Genomic DNA, 20,552 nt, shown 5'->3' with positions numbered 1-20,552 from the left:
CGAAACTGTTCTTGTGCGTACAGTCTGAATGACTTGCATCGTAGTATTACTAATAGACACATTTCTCTTCTTTGATGTCCTCTCACTCTTTTAGTGGGTAAACCACACAAGTGTAACTACTGTGGGCGGAGCTACAAGCAGCGAACATCATTGGAGGAGCACAAAGAGAGGTGCCATAATTACCTGCAGAGCGGCGGCATGGACTCTGCCCCTAATCCGGCTTCGTATGCAGGTGAGTGAGTCAGGAATTCTGATTTTGAGCATCTTTAGTCATCAGGGTTGTAGTCATGACGACCATCGTGAATTGCAAGACCAGGTTTGAGGCCTTGGTCTTGAATCGAGGCCGTAAATATGAAGGCCGACACGCGATTATTCTGAGACGAACCATCACAGAAAAAAACTTTTCGAGAACAGACTCGAGTCCTAAAGTCCTAAATGTTTATAATTATATCAAATTATATTTAAATGAGTAAAATAATCCCCACCTATAACCTAGGTCCTTTTACCAGAGAGAGAGAGAGAAAGAGAGAGAGAAAGAGAGATAACCACCATCCAGTGCGTTTAATATTTAGTGTTTAAGCTACTTATACTCTTATATTGAAGTAATAAAAAATATATATTCATACTCAAAACTAATCATTCGCATTAAGCTTTTTAAACATGTTTAAGTTTATAAACTTGCTATTAACATATTTTTATCAACATTTTTTATTTTTTCACACACGTATATTAATTTATGTAAATGAGAATCCATCTAATTACAGATGCATGAAATTGGAGAATTTAAAAAAATAAAAATCAGTTCTTTAGATGATGTCATAATTATAACATTGGGATTTTTTTCTGAAAAATGGAAATAACGTAAAGGAATTCAAACGTATTTCATTCGTTATATTAAAATGTGTAATTTATTTTTAAATATAAACGTGTGTCTATTAAGTATGCAAATGTATGCATGATTATTTATCCTTATTTAGATAAATGAATTTCATTTTCTTAGAAGAAGTTTTAAAATAAAATAGAGTAAAAAGACTGTATAGACAATATAAATGTAATCTGGCAAAGATTGTGAATCATCTATCCATCCGTCTGTCCGTCTGTCCATCTCTCCATCTTTAAACTATAAAAAGTCATAAGAATCATGCTGTTATCTAATGGATCATAGCCTTCATCCATCCATTTGTCTTTCTGACAGTATGAGTATTTATTCATCCATCCATCCATCCATCCATCCATTTATTTATTTATCCGGCAATCTATCATCCATCCATCCATCCATCCATCCATCCATCATCCATCCTGCTGTCAAAATATAAATCTATCCATCCATCCAGCTATCAATCCATGCATCCGTCCAGCTGTCAATCTATCATCCATCCATCCATCCATCCATCATCCAATCTGCTGTCAAAATATAAACCTATCCATCCATCCAGCTATCAATCCATTCATCCATCCAGCTGTCAACCTATCATCCATCCATCCATCCATACATCCATCCTGCTGTCAAAATATAAATCTATCCAGCTGTCAATCTATACATCCATTCATCCATCCAGCTGTCAATCTATATGTCCATCCTTCCAGATGTCAATCCATCCATCCATCAATCCATCCATCCATCCATCTTTAGATTTATGAAGAAATGTTAAAGCAAATGGCAGTATTTTTAACTCTAAAGCTTTTATATGAGCATTTAATAAATTAAATTTAGACTCGCATCGCTAGCACGAGTAAAGCCGCATGACAGTCCACGCTGGTTACTTTTTGTGTACAAGCCCGTTTCACATGATGTAACTAGGACACTTTAATGTCTGACCTCAATCTCTCTTTTGCAAAAAGTTCACAAGCCCTTTTTTTATGGCAGCGTCATACTGTACATCCCCGTCTTAATTTGAGTCATGCTGTTGGTCTTAGACTCCAACGTCAGCCAACGTCGTTTAAGATAAGTTTTGAACCGAGCCTTAAATGTTTTTAACTGGATTTGCTTTGAGTTTCTTACAGGATTTAATGCAGTGTATCTTCAATAAGTTCAGTAGCAGTATCATAGTTTATCTGAAATGCTAGTGATGCTAAAATAGACCCCGCCCATAATCTTCCTCAGGCAGGTGAATGGGTCAAAAATGGGTCACTCTGTAAACTTCCACCAAGAATATATCTCCATGCAAGCTAACTTCATATCAACTAATCAGTTTTAATTTTTACTCATTTCATGCCCACACTCGATGCTAAGCTTAATCCCTACATTGTACTCGTATGGATGAACCTGCACAACCTCAAGCTAAAGTTAATGCTAACATGAAGATAACGCAGTAATTTGAAACACACTTCGTAGCACGTATTAAATAGTCTACCTGCATGATATTCCTCATTTCTCTACAGCAGAGGTTCCTAAAGAGCCAAGACCTCTGGGAGAGGTACCCAGCATAGGGCCCTTCGAACGGCCGCCTGTCATCGAGCGACTGCAGGCTAACGTGGCCAAGAGGAAGAGCACCACGCCTCAGAAATTTGTCGGTAAGTATCTGTTCTCCAGTGTATAAACGCTCACTGAGTTAACAACATAAACGCGTGCATCTTTAATATGACAGAGGTTTAAGAGAAGTCACCTCACTAATGAAAATACTGTAGCTTTAGTCAAAATGAGAACGGATCGCTAAATATAACCACAAATATTTCCTTTCAAGGCAAAGATCATAATGTCAGTACAACTGGCTAAAAGCCAAAACAGGCTTCGTGCTCGGCTTAAAAACACGATAACAGGTAAACAGTAGCCAGGTCGGTAACGACCGATCTAAACAATAAATGAAATATTACTATACTTTAGTCTTCTGCGATATTCTAGACAAAGAATAGGTCTAGAAAAAGCACACGCTATGCAAATACTCATGTAAAATGTTAGGTGCAGTGTGGTCTTGGGGTGAAAGTGTTTGCTAAATCCAAACACTGCAGGAAAGTGAAAGAGAGAGTGGGTCTAATTTGTTACAGACTGGAGATGTTTTTTCCCCTTGTGGTTTTTTCACACCTGTAAATCGAGCAATGCGCTCACCACATCCACGTTAGTCAGGGGTTAAATTCGCTCACCCATCTCTTCACACGGGGCTTTCCAACTTTATTCAGAGCAAAAAAACATGAAAACGTACAAGAGTGATCAAAAGTCAAAAATCTATCAGCTGCCTTTTTATTTTGTTGTTGTGATGTTCCCGTCTGGTGGAAAATGGTGTTGAAGTGTTGATTATTATTATTATTATTATTATTATTATTATTATTATTATTATTATTATTATTATTATTATTATTTTAACTAAAGAAATGAGGGATTATTTATTATTTTTCTGGTTTGGCCAACATCCAAAATCCATGAATACATAATTGAATAATTAGGAATTGTATAATTTATTAATTAATAAACAGAACATCATGTGAGATATTTAAAGAATAAACAAAACAAATAGTCTTATAAAACCTGACCGTAACAAAGTCCTCACACTGGAGACTCCTTCCGTAAATGTTAAGTAAACATCTATAGAGAAACCTAACATAACTCGACCTAACACAAACCTGTGTTTTGTTTCATTTTCACTAGAAATTTATTTTGTCATTTTTAACACAAAGCAAAATCAATAAACATCAACGATGCCATGATCAAACCCGGGACTTGAATCTGCTTCTAGAACTTTACGGATTATTTTTCCATAGTTAGACCCGAGAGTTAAATACGTTATTTTGAAATCTGAAATTATTATTTAATATTAAATATCGAATACAAAATTCTAACCCATAATGTACGATATCCTGTTGTTGTTATTGCTGCTGCTGCTGCTGCTGCTGCTGTTGTGCTTTAGTGCATATTTAAATACGTTTATTTAGACCCAAACAAGCTTGAAAAACAGTTTCAGTTCTGAAATCTGATCCGTGTTCAAAGCCGTTATAAAGCAGATACTCGATAAACACACCAGACCACATCACAGCCATTAAACTCTGTATAAACATGACACGAGCACACATTAAACCAAGACGAAGAAAACAAAAGATCAAACATTTTTTTGTAAATTATCTTATTGTCTCAGACTTTTTGTTGCTTAGCAACCAAAATTTACTGTTAATATTGTATATTGAATTGTTAATTGTTAACTTTGCTAATAAATCGATTGCAGTGTAATACAAGAGAAAGAAAAGGGGGCTTTTAGAAACGTACTGGTTTGAGACGTTTGTTGATGTGTTGTGCAGGAGAGAAGATGATGCGCTACTCCTATCCAGACCTGAACTTTGAATTAGGCCTCAAGTATGAAAAGGAAGCAGAGATGATCCAGGCTCACATGATGGACCAGGCTCTCAGTAACTCCATCTCCTATATTAACACCGATTCTCTGCGTCCCATAATGTCTCACCCGTCGCTGGCCATGCCCGAGGTGGTGCCCATGGTGAACCCTCTGTTTCACTCCGTGTACCCGCTCGGCCCGCGCCTGGAGCGCCCGAGCAGCCGTGAATCTCTCCATCTGCCCCATCATCCGTCCCACCAACCCGAGTTTTCCGCCCGTGCCAATGGTGCCATCGCGCTCACACGGCCCAAAACCTCCCAGGCATTGCGAGGGGAGGTGCACGACGGGCGCGAGCGCTCTCCCAGCAACAGTGGGCAAGATTCAGCTGACTCGGCTCGCAGCAGCCCGCGAGACAAACTGGTGAATCAGACGAGCACCAGCGTCAGGCCGGCGCTGGCACGGCCGGACGAGAGCGCCCATCAGCCAGGGGTCAGGGACGGGATCCGAGTGTTCGGCCCGGAAGGAAACGAGGTGCGGGTGTTCCAGTGCGAGCACTGCCGCGTCCTTTTTCTAGATCACGTCATGTATACCATCCACATGGGTTGCCATGGCTACAGAGACCCCCTCGAGTGTAACATCTGCGGACACTGCTGCAAAGATCGCTACGAGTTTTCCTCGCACATCGTCCGTGGAGTTCACACCTTTCGTTAAGGAGACTCGGTGGAGACATATAGAACATATACACACACACATAGCAAATACGTACATGAAGGTTTTACTCCAGCAGGTTTTCGATTTTGATTTTGAAGGCGATATATTCGGGAGAGGGGTTTGGTTTAAACATGTAGATGATGAAAATGATGTGAATTGAATTTTTTTTTCTCTCTCTCTCTCACTTACTCTTTTTTTTTTCTTTTTTTTTTATCTGCACCATCCAAAAAAAAAAAAAAACAGAGCAGCTATATTACCCTAAACGTCATGAAGGTTTTTTTTTTTCCTTTTTTCTTTGAGGGTTTGATCTTTAGTGAGTCTTTTCTTGCTGTCATTCCTGTCACTAAAAGACTTTTAGAGATTTTATAGACGTCGCCATACGAGAGATTCAGGAACAAAGTGCACTTGCACACAAAGGACCTTCAGGGGAATTAGGGAAAGGACTAATAAATGTTTAATCTTTTTTTTTCTTTCCTTTTTCTTTTTTGTGCTGCGGTGTTTTTCCAGTGCCTTGCCGCTGTTTTGACTGTTATGATTTAGAGCTTGCCTTTTCCCATCATCTTTATAGACCGTGTCATTTTATTATAGCCTTTGCATTAGACGTTTTTGTTTTGTTTTCTTTCATTATTTTAGTTTATTTGTTATTTCACTATGAGTACGTGCAGGATCACACTCTCCTCCTCATGCTTGTGTACTACTACTACTTTGCTCCCCATGCTGGCATTGTGATGTAGCTTCGTAGCCACATTAATAGACCACCAAGCAGCAATTTCTGACATTTGTTTCCTCCTTTCTTTGTCTTAAGCAGCATTGTGCGCTGCATTTGTGCGTAAATTAACGCGCCTCTTTATTGCGCCGGTAGCACGATGTCTTATCGATTTGTCAGTGTAGCTTCTCGGTCACTAACTCACTCACTCAGCAGGTAAAGATCACAGCTCGCACTTTATTACGCTGCTTTATGATGCTGGTTGTTACAGTACAAAAGCTCTAGTCTACAGAGCTGGGTATTAGCTTGTTTTCTTACACCTCAGGTTTTTTTTAATTAACTTCTTACTTTTAAATAAAAAGCTCTCTAAGGTTCTCTAGCATTGTAGATTTAGTTCTGTTAAAAATCTGATCCACGGTTCGGACCCGAAACAGACCCGGATACACTGGAGAAGCTTGTAATGCAGTTAAAATCATTAATATTATAGATTTTTTTTTTGTTTGTATGTTTGTGTCTTAAATTGTTGTGCCCAAATATTCTATACTGTTGAAAACAGAAATCAATTTGAAATCAAAATCTTTAAATCCAATCCCATATTCCATCATAACCACAGCGTCGTTAAATTCTCAAATCCGATTGGTCGGATTTGTTTTGTTTGTCCTGTCACATATCAAATCACTGTTGTTGTTTTTTTTTTTTTTTTGGAATAATGCGCTTGTTCTAATTATTTATAACATCTATACCATCAGCTTACACAGGGATTTGTTTGGCGTACGGTAGAAGCTCCTCGATTTTCATACCGATTATGGAAGGAGTCTTCAGAGTCAGCGCTCTGTAACCGTCAACCATTTTGTCTTCAAGACAGAAAAAAAGACCAAAAGGGAACGAGCTGCTGAACGTGCATCTAATTTATAACCTGCCTGTTAGATGTTCCAGTGCATTAAACAGATCAACGTTAGCAAACCGCTGTGGGTTATGAGGAATATACAGTATCACTTCAGGATGTTGTTATGGGAAGATAATCAATGTCGCTATGGTAACAGATTGCCGTTTTTTATTTTATTTTCATAGAACAGCATGCCATCATACCATGATGGGTTTTACTCCTTACTTTAGCGTCGTTTAAATATTTTAATAAAGACAATTCCGGTATTTAATTCGAAATTTTGATAGAATTACACATCAGTGTTTCTGCTAGAATTTTATTTTATTTTATTTTATTTTTTACGCTAGTCTTGTAAGTGTAGGTAAGTCTACAGCCTGGATGAGCTGAACAAGTTTTAATGGTCTAACACTTATAGCCTTATTGCTTCCTGTTTCTTCAGTACTTTAAAAATATTTTTTTTCTTACTTTAGGGTGTTTTTCCATCTTCGCGGTGATCAGTGTTAGCATCGTGTTGCTTTCTGAGCTTTTCGCATTTTCTCTCCTTTACTAATGGATCATGGGTAAAAACTGTGAATGATCTCGAGGCCGTGAGTCGTAGCACTGATCAAACACACACATTCCTTTTTTTACATAAAGCAGCGTTACGTGTGTAATGAACTTTTTTTTAAGGATTTTCGTGTGCCTTTTTTTTTTTTTTTTGAACAAACACAAGTATTGAAACTCAGAAATGAAATGACCAGTTGTATGTATTTTATTGGAATTTGTTTTCATCTTTTCTGTCTTTTTTTTTTTGTTTTTGTTTTTTTTTGTGCACCGTAGCTTTTTAAGTAGATACTTGTAGATTACTTGTAAAATGAACCTGGAGATTTGTTACATATCACGGCTTACAGTCTGGCTTGTGTTTAAAAAAATATATATATATTATGTAGGAAAAAAAAAAAAGAACAAAAAAGGACTAAAAAGGGACCCAAAGAAGGAGGTGAAGGACGCATCGACGTAAAGACTATGTTTACAGTCACAAGCACACGAGTGTTCATTTATTAAATCTACACTTTGGGATCAGTGGAACGTACTTGAAGTTAAATCAGTGGCACTCTGAGTCTAGCTTGTTTTTACATTTATATGTATGGGGTTTAACATTACTGTAAATATATATATTTTTGTGAAAGAAGTGTTTTTTTAAATCATATTATATTACTGTGGGCCTTACAATCAGCAAAAAACAAGGCCTATATGTATACATACAAGGTGTGTGTATATATATATATATATATATATATATATATATATATATATATATATATATATATATATATATATATATAATGACTATATGTATAAATTAAATGCAGTATATTTTGGTACAGAAGTTAAACCGGGTTTTTTGTTTTGTTTTGTTTTTTCCTGTGTGTGTTTAAACTTTTGGGCCTTCTCAGGTATTGTGTTGCCAAGATGCCAATATGAAGTGGCATCTTAATGAACTGATACAGTAGAAAGTGATTTTGCAAGATAAAAAAAAAGGAGGGTTTTTTTTTTCTTTTTTACACAGAAATACGTGTAAAACCTTTATTAACCCTCTGAAGGAAAGATGTAAGGTGTTGGATTTTAAAGCATGGACTTTTTCTGCATTAAATACCTTTAAACTCTCAGTGTGTCATGATGACTCTTATCTTATCTTATCTTATCTTATCTTATCTTATCTTACCTTACTGTATCTTATCTTATCTTTCTCTTCCCTTCCCTTGTCTTCTCTCTTTCTTTAACCTCGTCTATATTTGTTGACGTTTTTGGACATGACATTGGTCATCATTACTATTATTTGTTCTGGGTGCGGGTGTATGGGTGTGGGTGAAAAAGTGGATCTATCTATCTATCTATCTATCTATCTATCTATATATCTATATATCTATATATCTATCTATCTATCTATCTATCTATCTATCTATCTATCTATCTATCTATCTATCTATCTATCTATATATCTATATATCTATCTAACCCTAAACAAGGTATTGAAAATGAAAGATAATTTCTAAACAATCTAAACAATACAAATTAACTGATTGCTTGGTTGGTTGATTCCTTTACTGAGTCATTAATTTTTTGATTCTTTGATTCTTTGATTCGTTGATTCATTGATTCGTCGAGTGTCCGGCAGGGACAGTGTGTGTTAGAGCAAAACACACTTTTTACATTTTCTTACACAGAATCTGACTAAATGAATGTCACATTAAATAAAAGAATGTCTCAGGGAAATATTTAATATTTATTATAGATTTTTTTTATCTTATTTCCATAATTGGGTTTAGTTAGATAAGTTGAGAAGTTTAGTAGAGGGTTTGCAGTCGGAGCAGTTTGGCACATTAGAAGCGACAGGGCCTGAGCAATAAGGGTGGGTGACATATTTTGTGTGTGTGTGTCCAAACTAATGCTAATAGACCATATCACCCCCTAACCACCAGTGCCACCCCTACTGCATCCTGTCTGGCATTACCCTGCCTTGTGCCACTAGACTTCAGGCTGCAGGCTCCAGGCTCCAGGTTTCCCATGACTCAGTAGGATAAATGGTTTAGCGATAAGGTGTATATCATAGACAAGTGATTTTAGCTTGATGACCATGTGTACATTGTGAAGACATGCCCATCTCTGACATCATAACTGTTGTAATAGTGCTTAAGTGTGAGTCAGTGCACTTAAAAACAACTGTTATTCATGAATCTCTCTTGTCCTCCAGAGGTATTGCATCTGACTCATTTCCATTAGTAATCCTTCTCACCTGGAGCTTGTAGATGCTCTGCCTACTGTATTTAACTTCTCTTCACCTCAGGGCTGTTTCAGAAGCTATTGACCAATGCAGATTTTTTTCTTTTCAATTCTATCCACCAAATCCGGTTGGCCATCATATCTAATGTGATCTAACGTTTATTCGTTTCCCCACTTGCGATTTTTGTTCGAACCTGCAATTAGTTTCCTAATTAATTGATTCTCAAAAAAAAAAAAAAAAAAATCCTAGAGGCTTTGAAGGACATAGCAGAGATTGTGTCCTTCGAGAGAACGGCAGGTTTGGCTGTACAGTATGTTGTGAAATTTCCACGTTTTGAATAGTAGGTCACGTTCAATAATAGCATCAGCCGAAGGAATAATTTAGTTTTTGAGCAGAAGTCATAAGTTGTCATTTCTGACCTTTGACCAGGAAAATACAGAGAATACACAGAATTGCAGATGATTTCTTCAACTCTGAGATCTTGTGCTGAAACAGCTGAGAGATGGGTCTGCTTGGGGCTACATGTTGAGGATTGGGGACTATAACAGTGCTTGTGGAGGGTAAACTGAAGTTAGCTGTGTCCTCTGATGTGCTAGCAACAGAGACAAACAAAGACAGCAGTAGTATTGCTTCATAGGCTTTAAAATGATACATCACATAATACATGAAGTGATAATAATAGTCAAATAAACATAATAATACTTTGTCAGTCAATTTATGAGCATACTGTACGTTATTTTGTGAAGACAAAGCATTCACAAATTGAGAACAGTAGGTAAATTAAAAAAATAAATAAATAAAAAAAGTACGCATGTTGATAGGGAAGTAGCGTGAGGTGAGTGACGGGGCAGGGCTTTTTTTGTGTGGGGAGGCTGCAGACAGATCATTGTCCATTGTCTGTAGGCTGCCCACCCAGTCAGAAGTAAGAAATCATGCTAAAATAAATCATGCATCCCTTTGGCTAAAATAAATAAGTCAAGCTTTAATTAGTTCAGCAAGACCCAAATATGTGTGGGCTAATCGCACCCCTGCCCACTGGTGCTGCCAGCCCAATTTATCAGTATGGTATAGGGCAGATGCAGCATCATTTTATCTTGGGATTTTGTTTCATGAATCTCTCCTCTAAAGACCCTAAAGTACTGAATAATATTCAGACCTGGTGACTGGTGCAGGCCAGTGGGACATGTTTAACTTTAAGTTTAATGCTTTATTATCCTGATACACAGGCATCACCTTCATCAATGTACAATGTTTGAACCATTGGGTGCATGTGGTCCTCAAAAATGGTTTGTCACAGTTTGCTGGCTAGCTTTTTGCTAACAAAAGACTAGCAAAAGACTGGCTAGCTAAATTCATGGAAGTTACAAAGTTTTCACTTTGCGCTTCAGACGTGGGGGAATTAATATAGATGTAGGTGATGTAGGGGAATACCCCTGAAGGTGTAGGGGGAAGTGGTAGCCTAGCGGCTAAGGTGTTAGACTACCAATAGAAAGGCTAAGGCCCTTAACCCTGAGTTGTATAAAATGAGAAAATGTAAGTTGTTCTGAATACAAGGGTCTGGCAAATACTAGAAATGTAAAAACTAGCAGATGTAAGTACAATTCAGCTTAAATCTAGAACTCTAAAGTCTCAGGTCCAACGAACTGCCACTGCTGGGACCCTGAGTAAGACCCATAAACCTCAATTGCTAAGTTGTATAAAATGAGATAAAATGTAAGTCGCTCTGGATAAGGCAGTCTGGCAAATACCAGAAATGTAAAAATGAACAGATTTAAGTCAAATTCAGCCTAAACTTCAAACTCAAAAGGTTGATTCAATTTTGTCCCTCTGTGTCAAAATAAGGGCGCACGGTGGCTTAGTGGTTAGCACGATTGCCTCACACCTCCAGGGTCGGGGGTTCGATTCTTGCCTCCGCCTTGTGTGTGTGGAGTTTGCATGTTCTCCCCGTGCCTCGGGGGTTTCCTCCGGGTACTCCGGTTTCCTCCCCCGGTCCAAAGACATGCATGGTAGGTTGATTGGCATCTCTGGAAAATTGTCCATAGTGTGTGTGTGTGTGTGTGTGTGTGTGTGTGTGTGTGTGTGTGTGAGTGAATGAGAGTGTGTGTGTGCCCTGTGATGGGTTGACACTCCGTCCAGGGTGTATCCTGCCTCGATGCCCGATGACGCCTGAGATAGGCACAGGCGTCCCGTGACCCGAGAAGTTCGGATAAAGCGGTAGAAATGAATAAATGAATGAATGAATAAATGAATAAATGAATGAATGTGTCAAAATAAGAATAAGGACACATTAGCTTACAGTCTGTAACTGTTGCTGTAATCATAAAAACTGTGCTTCGCTCATCTCTCGTCACATTCACAACCTGTTTAGATCGAACATGTTTTCGTCCCTGATCAGGTTTTTTACAACCTGTGCAGCTATGAATCTCCTTCTTCATAAGTCTTCATAGCCTTTGTGTCTTCACTCTTTCCCTAATGTGTTAATCTGTATTTTTCGTACCCTCCTGCTTCTGTTTTGTGGTCTCTTATATAATGCACTTCTACTGTCCTTCATCACTTGTCCTGATTTTATCTTTTGATTATGGATTTTTTCAGCTTGTTGACCTACACTATGGATTATGAAGCCCATAATTGTAAAAAAAAAAAACAAAACAACAACACTATTTTCCTATATAGCTGTAACAAGGTTTATTGCGTATTTGCAAAAATTTGAATCAGATTGAACATTAAGGAATGACAGAGGCACATTCAAGAGCATTTGGGAATGGATTGTTTTTAAGGACAGACTTTTAAGAAGGTCTTTAATTGGATCTACTTTACATATTTTCAAGTACGTAGTTTGTCGCAACCCTTTAGCTCTCAGAACTGTAGCTTTCATGCCATAACAACAACATCACGGTGGCTTCCAGCGTTGACCTTTTCATGCGCTTGTGGTCCCTACACCACACAAAAATGCCTATGGGTATCTCCTCCATCTGTGTCTTGTTTGTAAAGCTGGCTTCCCCCTTTGACCCCCATCAAATGCTAAGATCTACCCTGAAGTACTGCCTGTGCTCTTTCTGAAGCCCCTCGGAGAAACCTGCATGCACAGCGATATGTGCAATGTGCATTGTTTCTGCATTAAAAGGGGTTGCGATGATTACGATAAGATGTGACTTGTGCAATTGTTTCTTCTGCACTACCCTCTTTCTTGTTTTCTGAGCTCGCATGAGATGCTCTTCTTTTGTGTTCTAGCCTTAGCTGAGCTGATCATGTATGCGCATGACTCACATCCTGGTTGGTGAAGTTTATCTCTTTAACTGTTTTTTTTTTCCCTCCGCTTTGATTTCTTTGGAGGTCGACCCATGTGCTGGTTCTGCTATGGTCTCTTACAGCTCTCTAACACGGACTTACAGACTTCGTAAAGACCGATTGGACATTCGATCCTAGACTTAAATTCGTCCTGGACAATACTAATTCGTTTCGAACCACCAAAAAAAAATTAAATTTGATGGAAACATGTTTTCGAGGGACATGAGATTGTGGAGAAAGATGCATTCAAAGATTAGTCCCTTCTCGGAAACAGGGTTAAATATAAAGTGACCTATAGGCAAAACTTGAAAGGGGCTGCTGGCTTCACGGCTCTCCTTCTGTGGTAAACGTGTCATGAGCCTCAACTGATGCGAATAAGCCTCTTTTTTTTTTTTGATAACTTCCTTATTCTAACCACTATCGCTCAGGCAAATATAAAGGACAAAAAAGTCCTATCAACTTATTATATGTTTAAATAGACAGCAGATGTAGAGACTTTCTCGTGAACATTTTCATAAACCTTTCCTTGAAGTCCACTGAAGCATGTATCTTTTTTTTTTTTTTTTTTTTTTTGTAAATGTCTGAGGTTGCTGATTAAGAACCCAAAGAAAACTGTTCAAAAAGGTCGAAGACGAATAGTCCGTGTAGGAGAAATGAAAGAAAACGCTGATAATTGGATCTCTCTAAAGATCGTCACTCTTTCCTGCAGTTCTTAGTTTCTTTCTTTCGCTTTTTTTTTTAAATTCTGAATGTTTCCAAAGAATTGTCTAAGCCTGAATCTTCAAGGCAACGACTTTGCTTGCCTTAAAAATACTCTGCATTTCATAGCAAGGCTAACAAGTGGTTATCTGCATTTGCAGAGTTGTTTTTTTTTTGTTTTGTTTTTTTTTCTCAGAGCTACACCTGATTCAGGTCACAAAGTCCTTGATCATTTGCCAAAGTGTACTGTCAGTTACACGAGAGTGCCATAGAAGGCTGGGAGTTTATGCCTGAGCTCATCAAACGGGGCAGGTTTCCTGCACAAGGGCATGCTCGTTTTTTCTCACCTGCTGCTCTGCTGCTTGTTATTTGTCACCAGAGATTTCTCCAGGACTATTGTGCAACAGCAAATGAGTCTTTTTCCAGTTTTTCCTGTCTGGTGGCGTAGTGGTTTGTCTCTTCTGGCCTTTTGAACCACTGGAGAGGACACACCCTGAAGAAGAAGCATGCTACAGTACCTCTTCATGCTCTTTTACCGTGACCTGAAAAGCCTATTTGGTGAAAAAAATAAATGGTACACAAAGCGGTAAAATCGGTGGGCTTTGCTGGTGTGACTTTCAGGCTTATCCAGCACTACAAGTCTTTAACACAGACACAAAGCCACAGGGCAGCAAGTGGTTGCTTTAGACAGCTTAAGCTTTAAAGATTCAAATTCAAGAGGTTTAGACAAAGAGTCATACTGACAACCGAGCATGGAAAAGCAGGATAAAATAGAACGGGGCTTAGAAGCCTTTATTAACGCCACATATACATTACAGCACAGTGGAATTCTTTTCTTCACATACCCCAACTGAGGAGGTTGAGGTCAGAGTGCAGGGGCAGTTATGATACAGCATCCCTGAGCAGGGAGGGTTGAGGGCCTTGCTCAAGGGCCCAGCAGTGGCAGATTGGCTGTGCTGGGCCTTGATCCCTGATCCTCCGATCAACAACCCCGAGCCTTAACCAGTTGAGCCACCACTGCCCCCCATTTTGGGGTACCCAAAAAGTGTAGTGATAGAGAAAAAGAAATGATTTTAGACCTAAAAGAAGTGAGTGACCTACATTGTAAGCTTGGCTTTATGGCTCTCCTTCTGTGGTAAAAGCTTCATAAACCTCAACTGGTGTACCAACTTCCTTATTTTGTAGTGCTACCTCATTGATTAGCCCTGACCTCGAAAGTCAAAATAGTTAGCAAAATTGTACACAAACTAGCAAGTGGGCTCTTTTAACTGTGGCATCTTCAAGTTCCATCCAGTTCATCTGACCACAGAAATCCTTCTATCATGAGAACAAGGCCACTCCATCCACTGGAGGTCCTGTTCAACAGATAGTTCAAGCAAACACATAAGCTTGACTGGAAAAAAATGGTATGCGTGGTCATGGTGGCACTTTTATGCCCATCCAGCTCCACTTGCTTAAGAGCAGGTTTTCCTCAACCTGACCACGGAAATGTTCTGAAGAACAAGGCCACTACATCCACTGGTGGTATGAGTCGACACTCACACATGCTTTGAAGAAAAAAAAAAGTGCAGATACGTATTTGCACATAAGCTTATTCTCAGAACAAAGGCTAAATATAATGTGAAGTAGCCGAGATACTTCTGACTACAAGTTCTGTAGTAAACGCATCATGAATCTTGCCTCGTGTGGAAAAAAGCCTTTCTGACAACTTCCTTATTTTTGAAGCTTCACCTTTGCCAGCTGAGTTACTGTGACCTATAAAGCCAAATTGCCCTGCAGTGGGGTAAAAGATTTGGATATGAAAAGGGTATTTTCAAGACCATCCAGTTCCAGTAGTGTTGGGAAGCTGAGAAGAACAAACAATGGTGGATCGAGCCAGCTCTGTAATCCTACACATGCTCGGTAGATGGTGGTGGGTCGTGTTGACAACACATCCTGCGCCTGCTTTTTTTTTTCTTCACACAAAACAAAAGCTAACAGTAGCAGCGGCACAGTTGTGTTCTGAACACCAAGAACTAAAGACGCATCTCTCTTTTTTTTTCTCTAAGTTTCACACTCACACTGGCCTGATTCGAATGTACAGAAAGGGGATGCTATCAAGCACCCCCCTTGAACAATTTTGGCGACTTCCTGTTCTGAGCGTGAAAAAGGGAGAGAGAGTGCGAGAGAGAGAGAGAGAGAGAGAGAGAGAGAGAGAGAGAGAGAGAGAGAGAGAGAAAAGACTGCTGCAAAGACCTCTGGGTACTGAACAATCGGGTTTGTGGTTAGGCAGTTCGGAGAGCTAGGTCGCAATCTAAAGCGAGAGGAGGAAGGAGAAGCAAAGGGGGGCTTCCACTTCTCTTCCTACGGCTCACCAGACTCAGAGCCACGGCCAAGGGGGAAACTGCCATCCATCTTCTAACATCTACCACACTTTATAGGTAACACAGCCCTCTGAGCTTCTCTTATGAAACTGAAGAGAAGGTCAAGGAATAAATGAGATTCGAAAAGTATCAGCATGTGCCTTCACCTGGAGGATAAAGAGTGAAAGAAGATGTGTGGAAAAGGAGGCATCTGCAAATGTGGTATGAAGAAGACAGAGAGAGATATAGATAGAGGACTGTAGTTGAGGAGAGAGGTGTGGGAGGGAGGAATGAGAACCAGAGGAAAACAGTGAAACAGTGGTTTGGTAAAAATGGGTATGCAGCTGTCAATAACTGAAGTGAAAACAGGAAACGAGTGAAGATGACATCTCCCAATGCATCTGACACCCATATGACAAATACTCGAAGGTATTTTAGGCCTCTGGGATGCAGAGGGATTTTAGAGCAGGTTCAACAGTGCATGCGAGTGTGAACTACAACCCGCTGCGACTAGAAGATGCAAATAAACAAGCACACCATGTACAAGGCATTTAGTGTTATTGCACATTGTCTTCACATGTGCACCACACAGCCGGCCTCAGCATGCAAGCGTGAACTTCTCGCTCACTCTATTCACAATCTCACATCCTGAAGAGGCGCTTGAGAGCTTTGGACCTAAAAGGTCAGCAGAATGAAACCACACTTTCTCACTGAAGAGAGAGAAATAGAGTAGGAGACTCGCTCTAAGAGCTGCTTTGTTCCTCGCTTTTGACAAGGAATCCGATGAATTCTAAATTCGATTGAATTTGAGCATAGGGTCTTATTTTTGGGTCTTTCGATAAAGTCGCCTTTAAACGTCTCACATCGTTTTACATCCACATTTGCAAATATTTCTCTTCGTGCTCACGAGATAATTGGCGATCGGCCGGAAACCACCACGAATAGCCATAACCGATCGACTTTAATCCACTCCCACAAAACTCTATTTTCAGACAGTCTGAAAAAACAAATTCACAATTAAACGTCGAAAGAGCGCCTCCTAAGTGTGCTCTGGACTGTCCAGTGATGCAGCTCATCTATTGTATTGTGACGTTTCTGCTATGTAGAACTCCTTCACCTTTTATGGGGTGCCATTACTTTTGTACAATCCGAATAGCTTCTGTTAATTCATGTATTTGTTTTTGAATTGCTTTCTGGGAATTCTGGGAACCTTACACGTAAATGAACACAAACTCTGACCTGGACGAAGGATACGAAACCTTTCTTAACTCACTGTATTTTTTTATGAAATGTTTATCGAGTTCTTATAGAAATGATCAGTGAATAAATAAAGTGTGTCTCAGCAGTGTGGTAGATAAGGCCCAGCGAGAGAAAAGTGTCAGATATGTCAACACTCCAGGACGGCACTGTGACTTTCGATGTCATTTAAGTGTGAACACACTGTCCTTCACAAGGCGACCACTGATGTGTTATTGAGAAGATGAATTACTCAGAGGTGTGTGAGTCTGCTTCAGTCAGACAACTGCTGATATCGATACTTCACACTTACGCACTAAGCAGTGTGTACCTGACTACACACAAAAAAAGGAGGGTATAAATGTGACACTGTTTATTCCTCTCACAGTGGCATGATGCCAATCAGCCCTACAGTTATCCTAAAGGATAAATTCAAAATAAATATATTTTTAAAAATCCATAAAACATTGTACCAAAATATTAGATATCGCTGAACATATACTGTATGGATAAAATAAATAAAGTGGAAATATTATTTACTGTTAATTTTGACCAATTAAATATTTTTTTTTTAATGCAATAAATAAAAAAAAATATTCACAGATGAAGATGTTGAGGGTTTGAGTAAAAAAAAATTTAAAGCAATCAATGTAAAATATAATCAAATAAATAAATAAATAAATAAATAAATAAATAAATAAAATATAATATTTAAAAAAGTAAAATATTTCAAATATAAAAAAGTGTATTATTTTAACATTTTTTTCATAGTAACATTAAAATAAATGTAATAAAATAAGAAATGAAAATGTAAATAAATTAAAAAATAAATGAGTATACATTATTTTCAAATATGTAAAAATGCAAATAAATAAATTGTCAATAGTAATAATAAAATATAACATAAAAAATTAAGTAATTAATATAGCATGTAAATAAATAACTAAATTATAAAAAAAATAATGCTAATAACAAAATAAAATATTGAAATCTAAAAATAAATACCATAAATATAATATTAAAAATGCTTTTTATATAAATAATAAAATAAAAAGATAATCTTTGTACTTTTTTGTACAGGTCTTGGGCTTAAGCTCAAAAATGAATCCCACACGTTCAGGCACACACATCAATATTTCTCTCACTCACTCACTCATTTTCTACCACTTATCCGAACTTCTAGGGATAAGTGGTCACGGGGAGTCTCTCAGGCGTCATCGGGCACATCAATATTTCTTCAATAAAAAACTAAATAATTGAAAGAATTATTTTGCTTTAATATCAAAGATATTCCTCATGAATGTTTATCCGATATATGTAACATTTAGTTTTCCATTTTTACGTGTTAATACCACATCTATCCAGCAGAGGGCAGCGTTTGACGAACCTCCCAAAGAAAAACAATTCGTTATTTTAAATGTTGCACTTCACAAGGAGGCATTTATAAGGCTTTATAGCGATCTTGATCTCGATGTTTATCTGGACAATATTCAGTTTTTGAACAAAATAACAAGTCACGCATTTGAACTCACAACAAAATGATTTAAAATGTCTTCAGATGTTCTTTGTGTGCGAGACAACAAAAGTAGCATAGTAAAGAGTTATTCAGTTTGTCCCTCATGGGAAAATGGTTTGTATGTCTGATACTCACAAGACCTTCCAAGAAGAATGCAAAGCAGTATTCAAAACCTTTTCTACTAAAATCAGTTCAGGAAAGTTTGCAGGTTTCTGAACTATAAGTAATCATCTAAGATTTTCTGAAGGAAGAAATTCACATTCTGGGGCAATTTGCCTTTAACATGTGCTAAGAAAATCTAAAAATAATTTAAATTACATTTTAATTTACATTTAAATACTCACTTTACATTTAAATTGGAGTTTGCTCCTGTTGTGTTGTGTCCATGTTGATCATTAAACATCATTATCATGTCTCACTCCACAGTGGTGTTAACATCAAGTTCAGACGAAAGTAGACACTCAGGACTTTGAATTTGTAGTGTTTTATTGAGTATTTTTATTTTTTCCTAGAATACTGAGTGATATATTCATTCATTTTCTACCGCGTTATCCGAACTACCTCGGGTCATAGGGAGCCTGTGCCTATTCATATTATTTATTTATTTTTTTCCACACAAATGTTTGTATCTTCAGAGCAAATGATGATATCGAACCTATTTCTGTTCTCTGAGATGCTCCGAGTGTTTGTAACTTCAACACTAAAATTTAGTCCTGACTCATTTTAGATCAGACTCACAGACACAACATCATTCATCTGTTTGTTCTGAGTGAAAACATCCCAAACGTCCATTTGCATTCCAATGGCAGACTGAAAAACACCAGCGTACTGTGATCATGAACATCCTCCACATTAATCTTTCTCTTCCTGAGGTAAATGTTACTCAGGATACTAAATTAAAATTTGTAAAGTGAAGATAATCAAAAAGTTGGTATTTATACCACATACAATCTAAACACATTTGGAGTCCTCTTGCTTAAATCTTGCTGTGACAATTTAGTACGAGAAAAAACTAATTTATCTAGCTAGCAATCTAGTAATTATAATACTTATAACACGTTATAATTATATAATGTTTTGATTTAACACATCTAAGCAGTTCTCCATACTGTGTAGAGACAGGCTGTACCTCTCAAACCACATACTTATACCATAATAATAATAGGTTGATGCACTTATTCCACCAAATAAACATGTATATAATGCTAGATATTTTGTAGACTTAATACGTACGTAGCAGAAGAGGGGCGGAGCTACCAGGCACAGACAAAAAGAAACTTTTCAAGATGGTCAACGACACTCTGGTGAAAAACTAGCCTGGGAAATGGCTTATACTTATGCAGTTGTAGATTTATTTTTACATTTACTGTTGTACTTAAATAAGTAAATAAATAAATACATTCTAAACAGCTCAACATGAAAGGGTAGAAATGGTAACTTTAAGCATCTTCATACATGTGGCTTGAGTCATGACATCACAACCCAAATGTTTTTTTTTTATTATTATGTCAGCAAAGCATGTGTCATAAAAATAGAATGAAAATGGAACAAAAATTAACTAAGATTTAAAGGCCAATAAAATTCTTAATTTTATTCTTATTCTTCTTATTATTAGATACAAGACAGCAAACAATGATATAAATTTATTTTATATTTTTATTGCTTCAGTTTGAATTATTTCATCGATTTAATCCATATTTCTCTAAAATGGTAAAAACGTAGCAAAAAAAAATCTAGCAAAATTCAATTAAAAAAAAAGTAATGGCACCCGATGATTTCACTTTAGAAGAGTTTAATAGAAAAGATTCATCACTCTTAAAGGGTTTGAAATAGAACTATGTTTTTGAATATAAGCTTTCATTGGCCAATTACAGAACCCTAAAGAACCTGTCAAAGTAAATAAATTCTAAACTTTATTTTCACAGAATAGAACTGATATTTAGACTATAATCATTATATATTCTGTATTCATAAATTACCATCAAGCCACACCCACAAAACTCCATAAAAGGCAAAGCTGAAGCAACAAAATGGTAATTAAACGGTGAAACAGTGCATCCCAAGAGTCTGATTACTCGATCGTTGCAGCAATCCACACATTAACTCTTCGTTATGTTATAGGGTGTCAATACTTTTCCCTCGTTG

The 20,552-nt window shown here is 37.6% G+C and overlaps 1 protein-coding gene across 7 annotated transcripts in view; it reads left to right on the top strand.

Moving 5' to 3' along the window:
• Positions 1-8,211, top strand: part of ikzf2 (IKAROS family zinc finger 2) — a 55,500-nt gene extending 47,289 nt beyond the window's left edge. For 5 of the 7 annotated variants that reach the window (XM_027144461.2, XM_027144460.2, XM_027144465.2 and 2 more), the window contains 3 exons: positions 95-232; positions 2,383-2,514; positions 4,228-8,211. In XM_027144461.2, coding sequence (XP_027000262.1) covers positions 95-232; positions 2,383-2,514; positions 4,228-4,970 — 1,013 coding nt within the window. In that variant the 3' untranslated portion in view covers positions 4,971-8,211. The remainder of the gene's footprint in view (positions 1-94; positions 233-2,382; positions 2,515-4,227) is intronic. The other 2 variants (XM_027144466.2, XM_027144463.2) reach the window with 1 other exon arrangement.
• Positions 8,212-20,552: the final 12,341 nt, after the last annotated feature.

This window comes from Tachysurus fulvidraco, chromosome 6, assembly GCF_022655615.1.
Source record: "Tachysurus fulvidraco isolate hzauxx_2018 chromosome 6, HZAU_PFXX_2.0, whole genome shotgun sequence".
In the NCBI taxonomy this organism is placed as follows: Eukaryota; Metazoa; Chordata; class Actinopteri; order Siluriformes; family Bagridae; genus Tachysurus; species Tachysurus fulvidraco.
The sequence above is the reverse complement of the archived record's forward strand: the minus strand, read 5'-3'. Positions and strand labels throughout refer to the sequence as shown.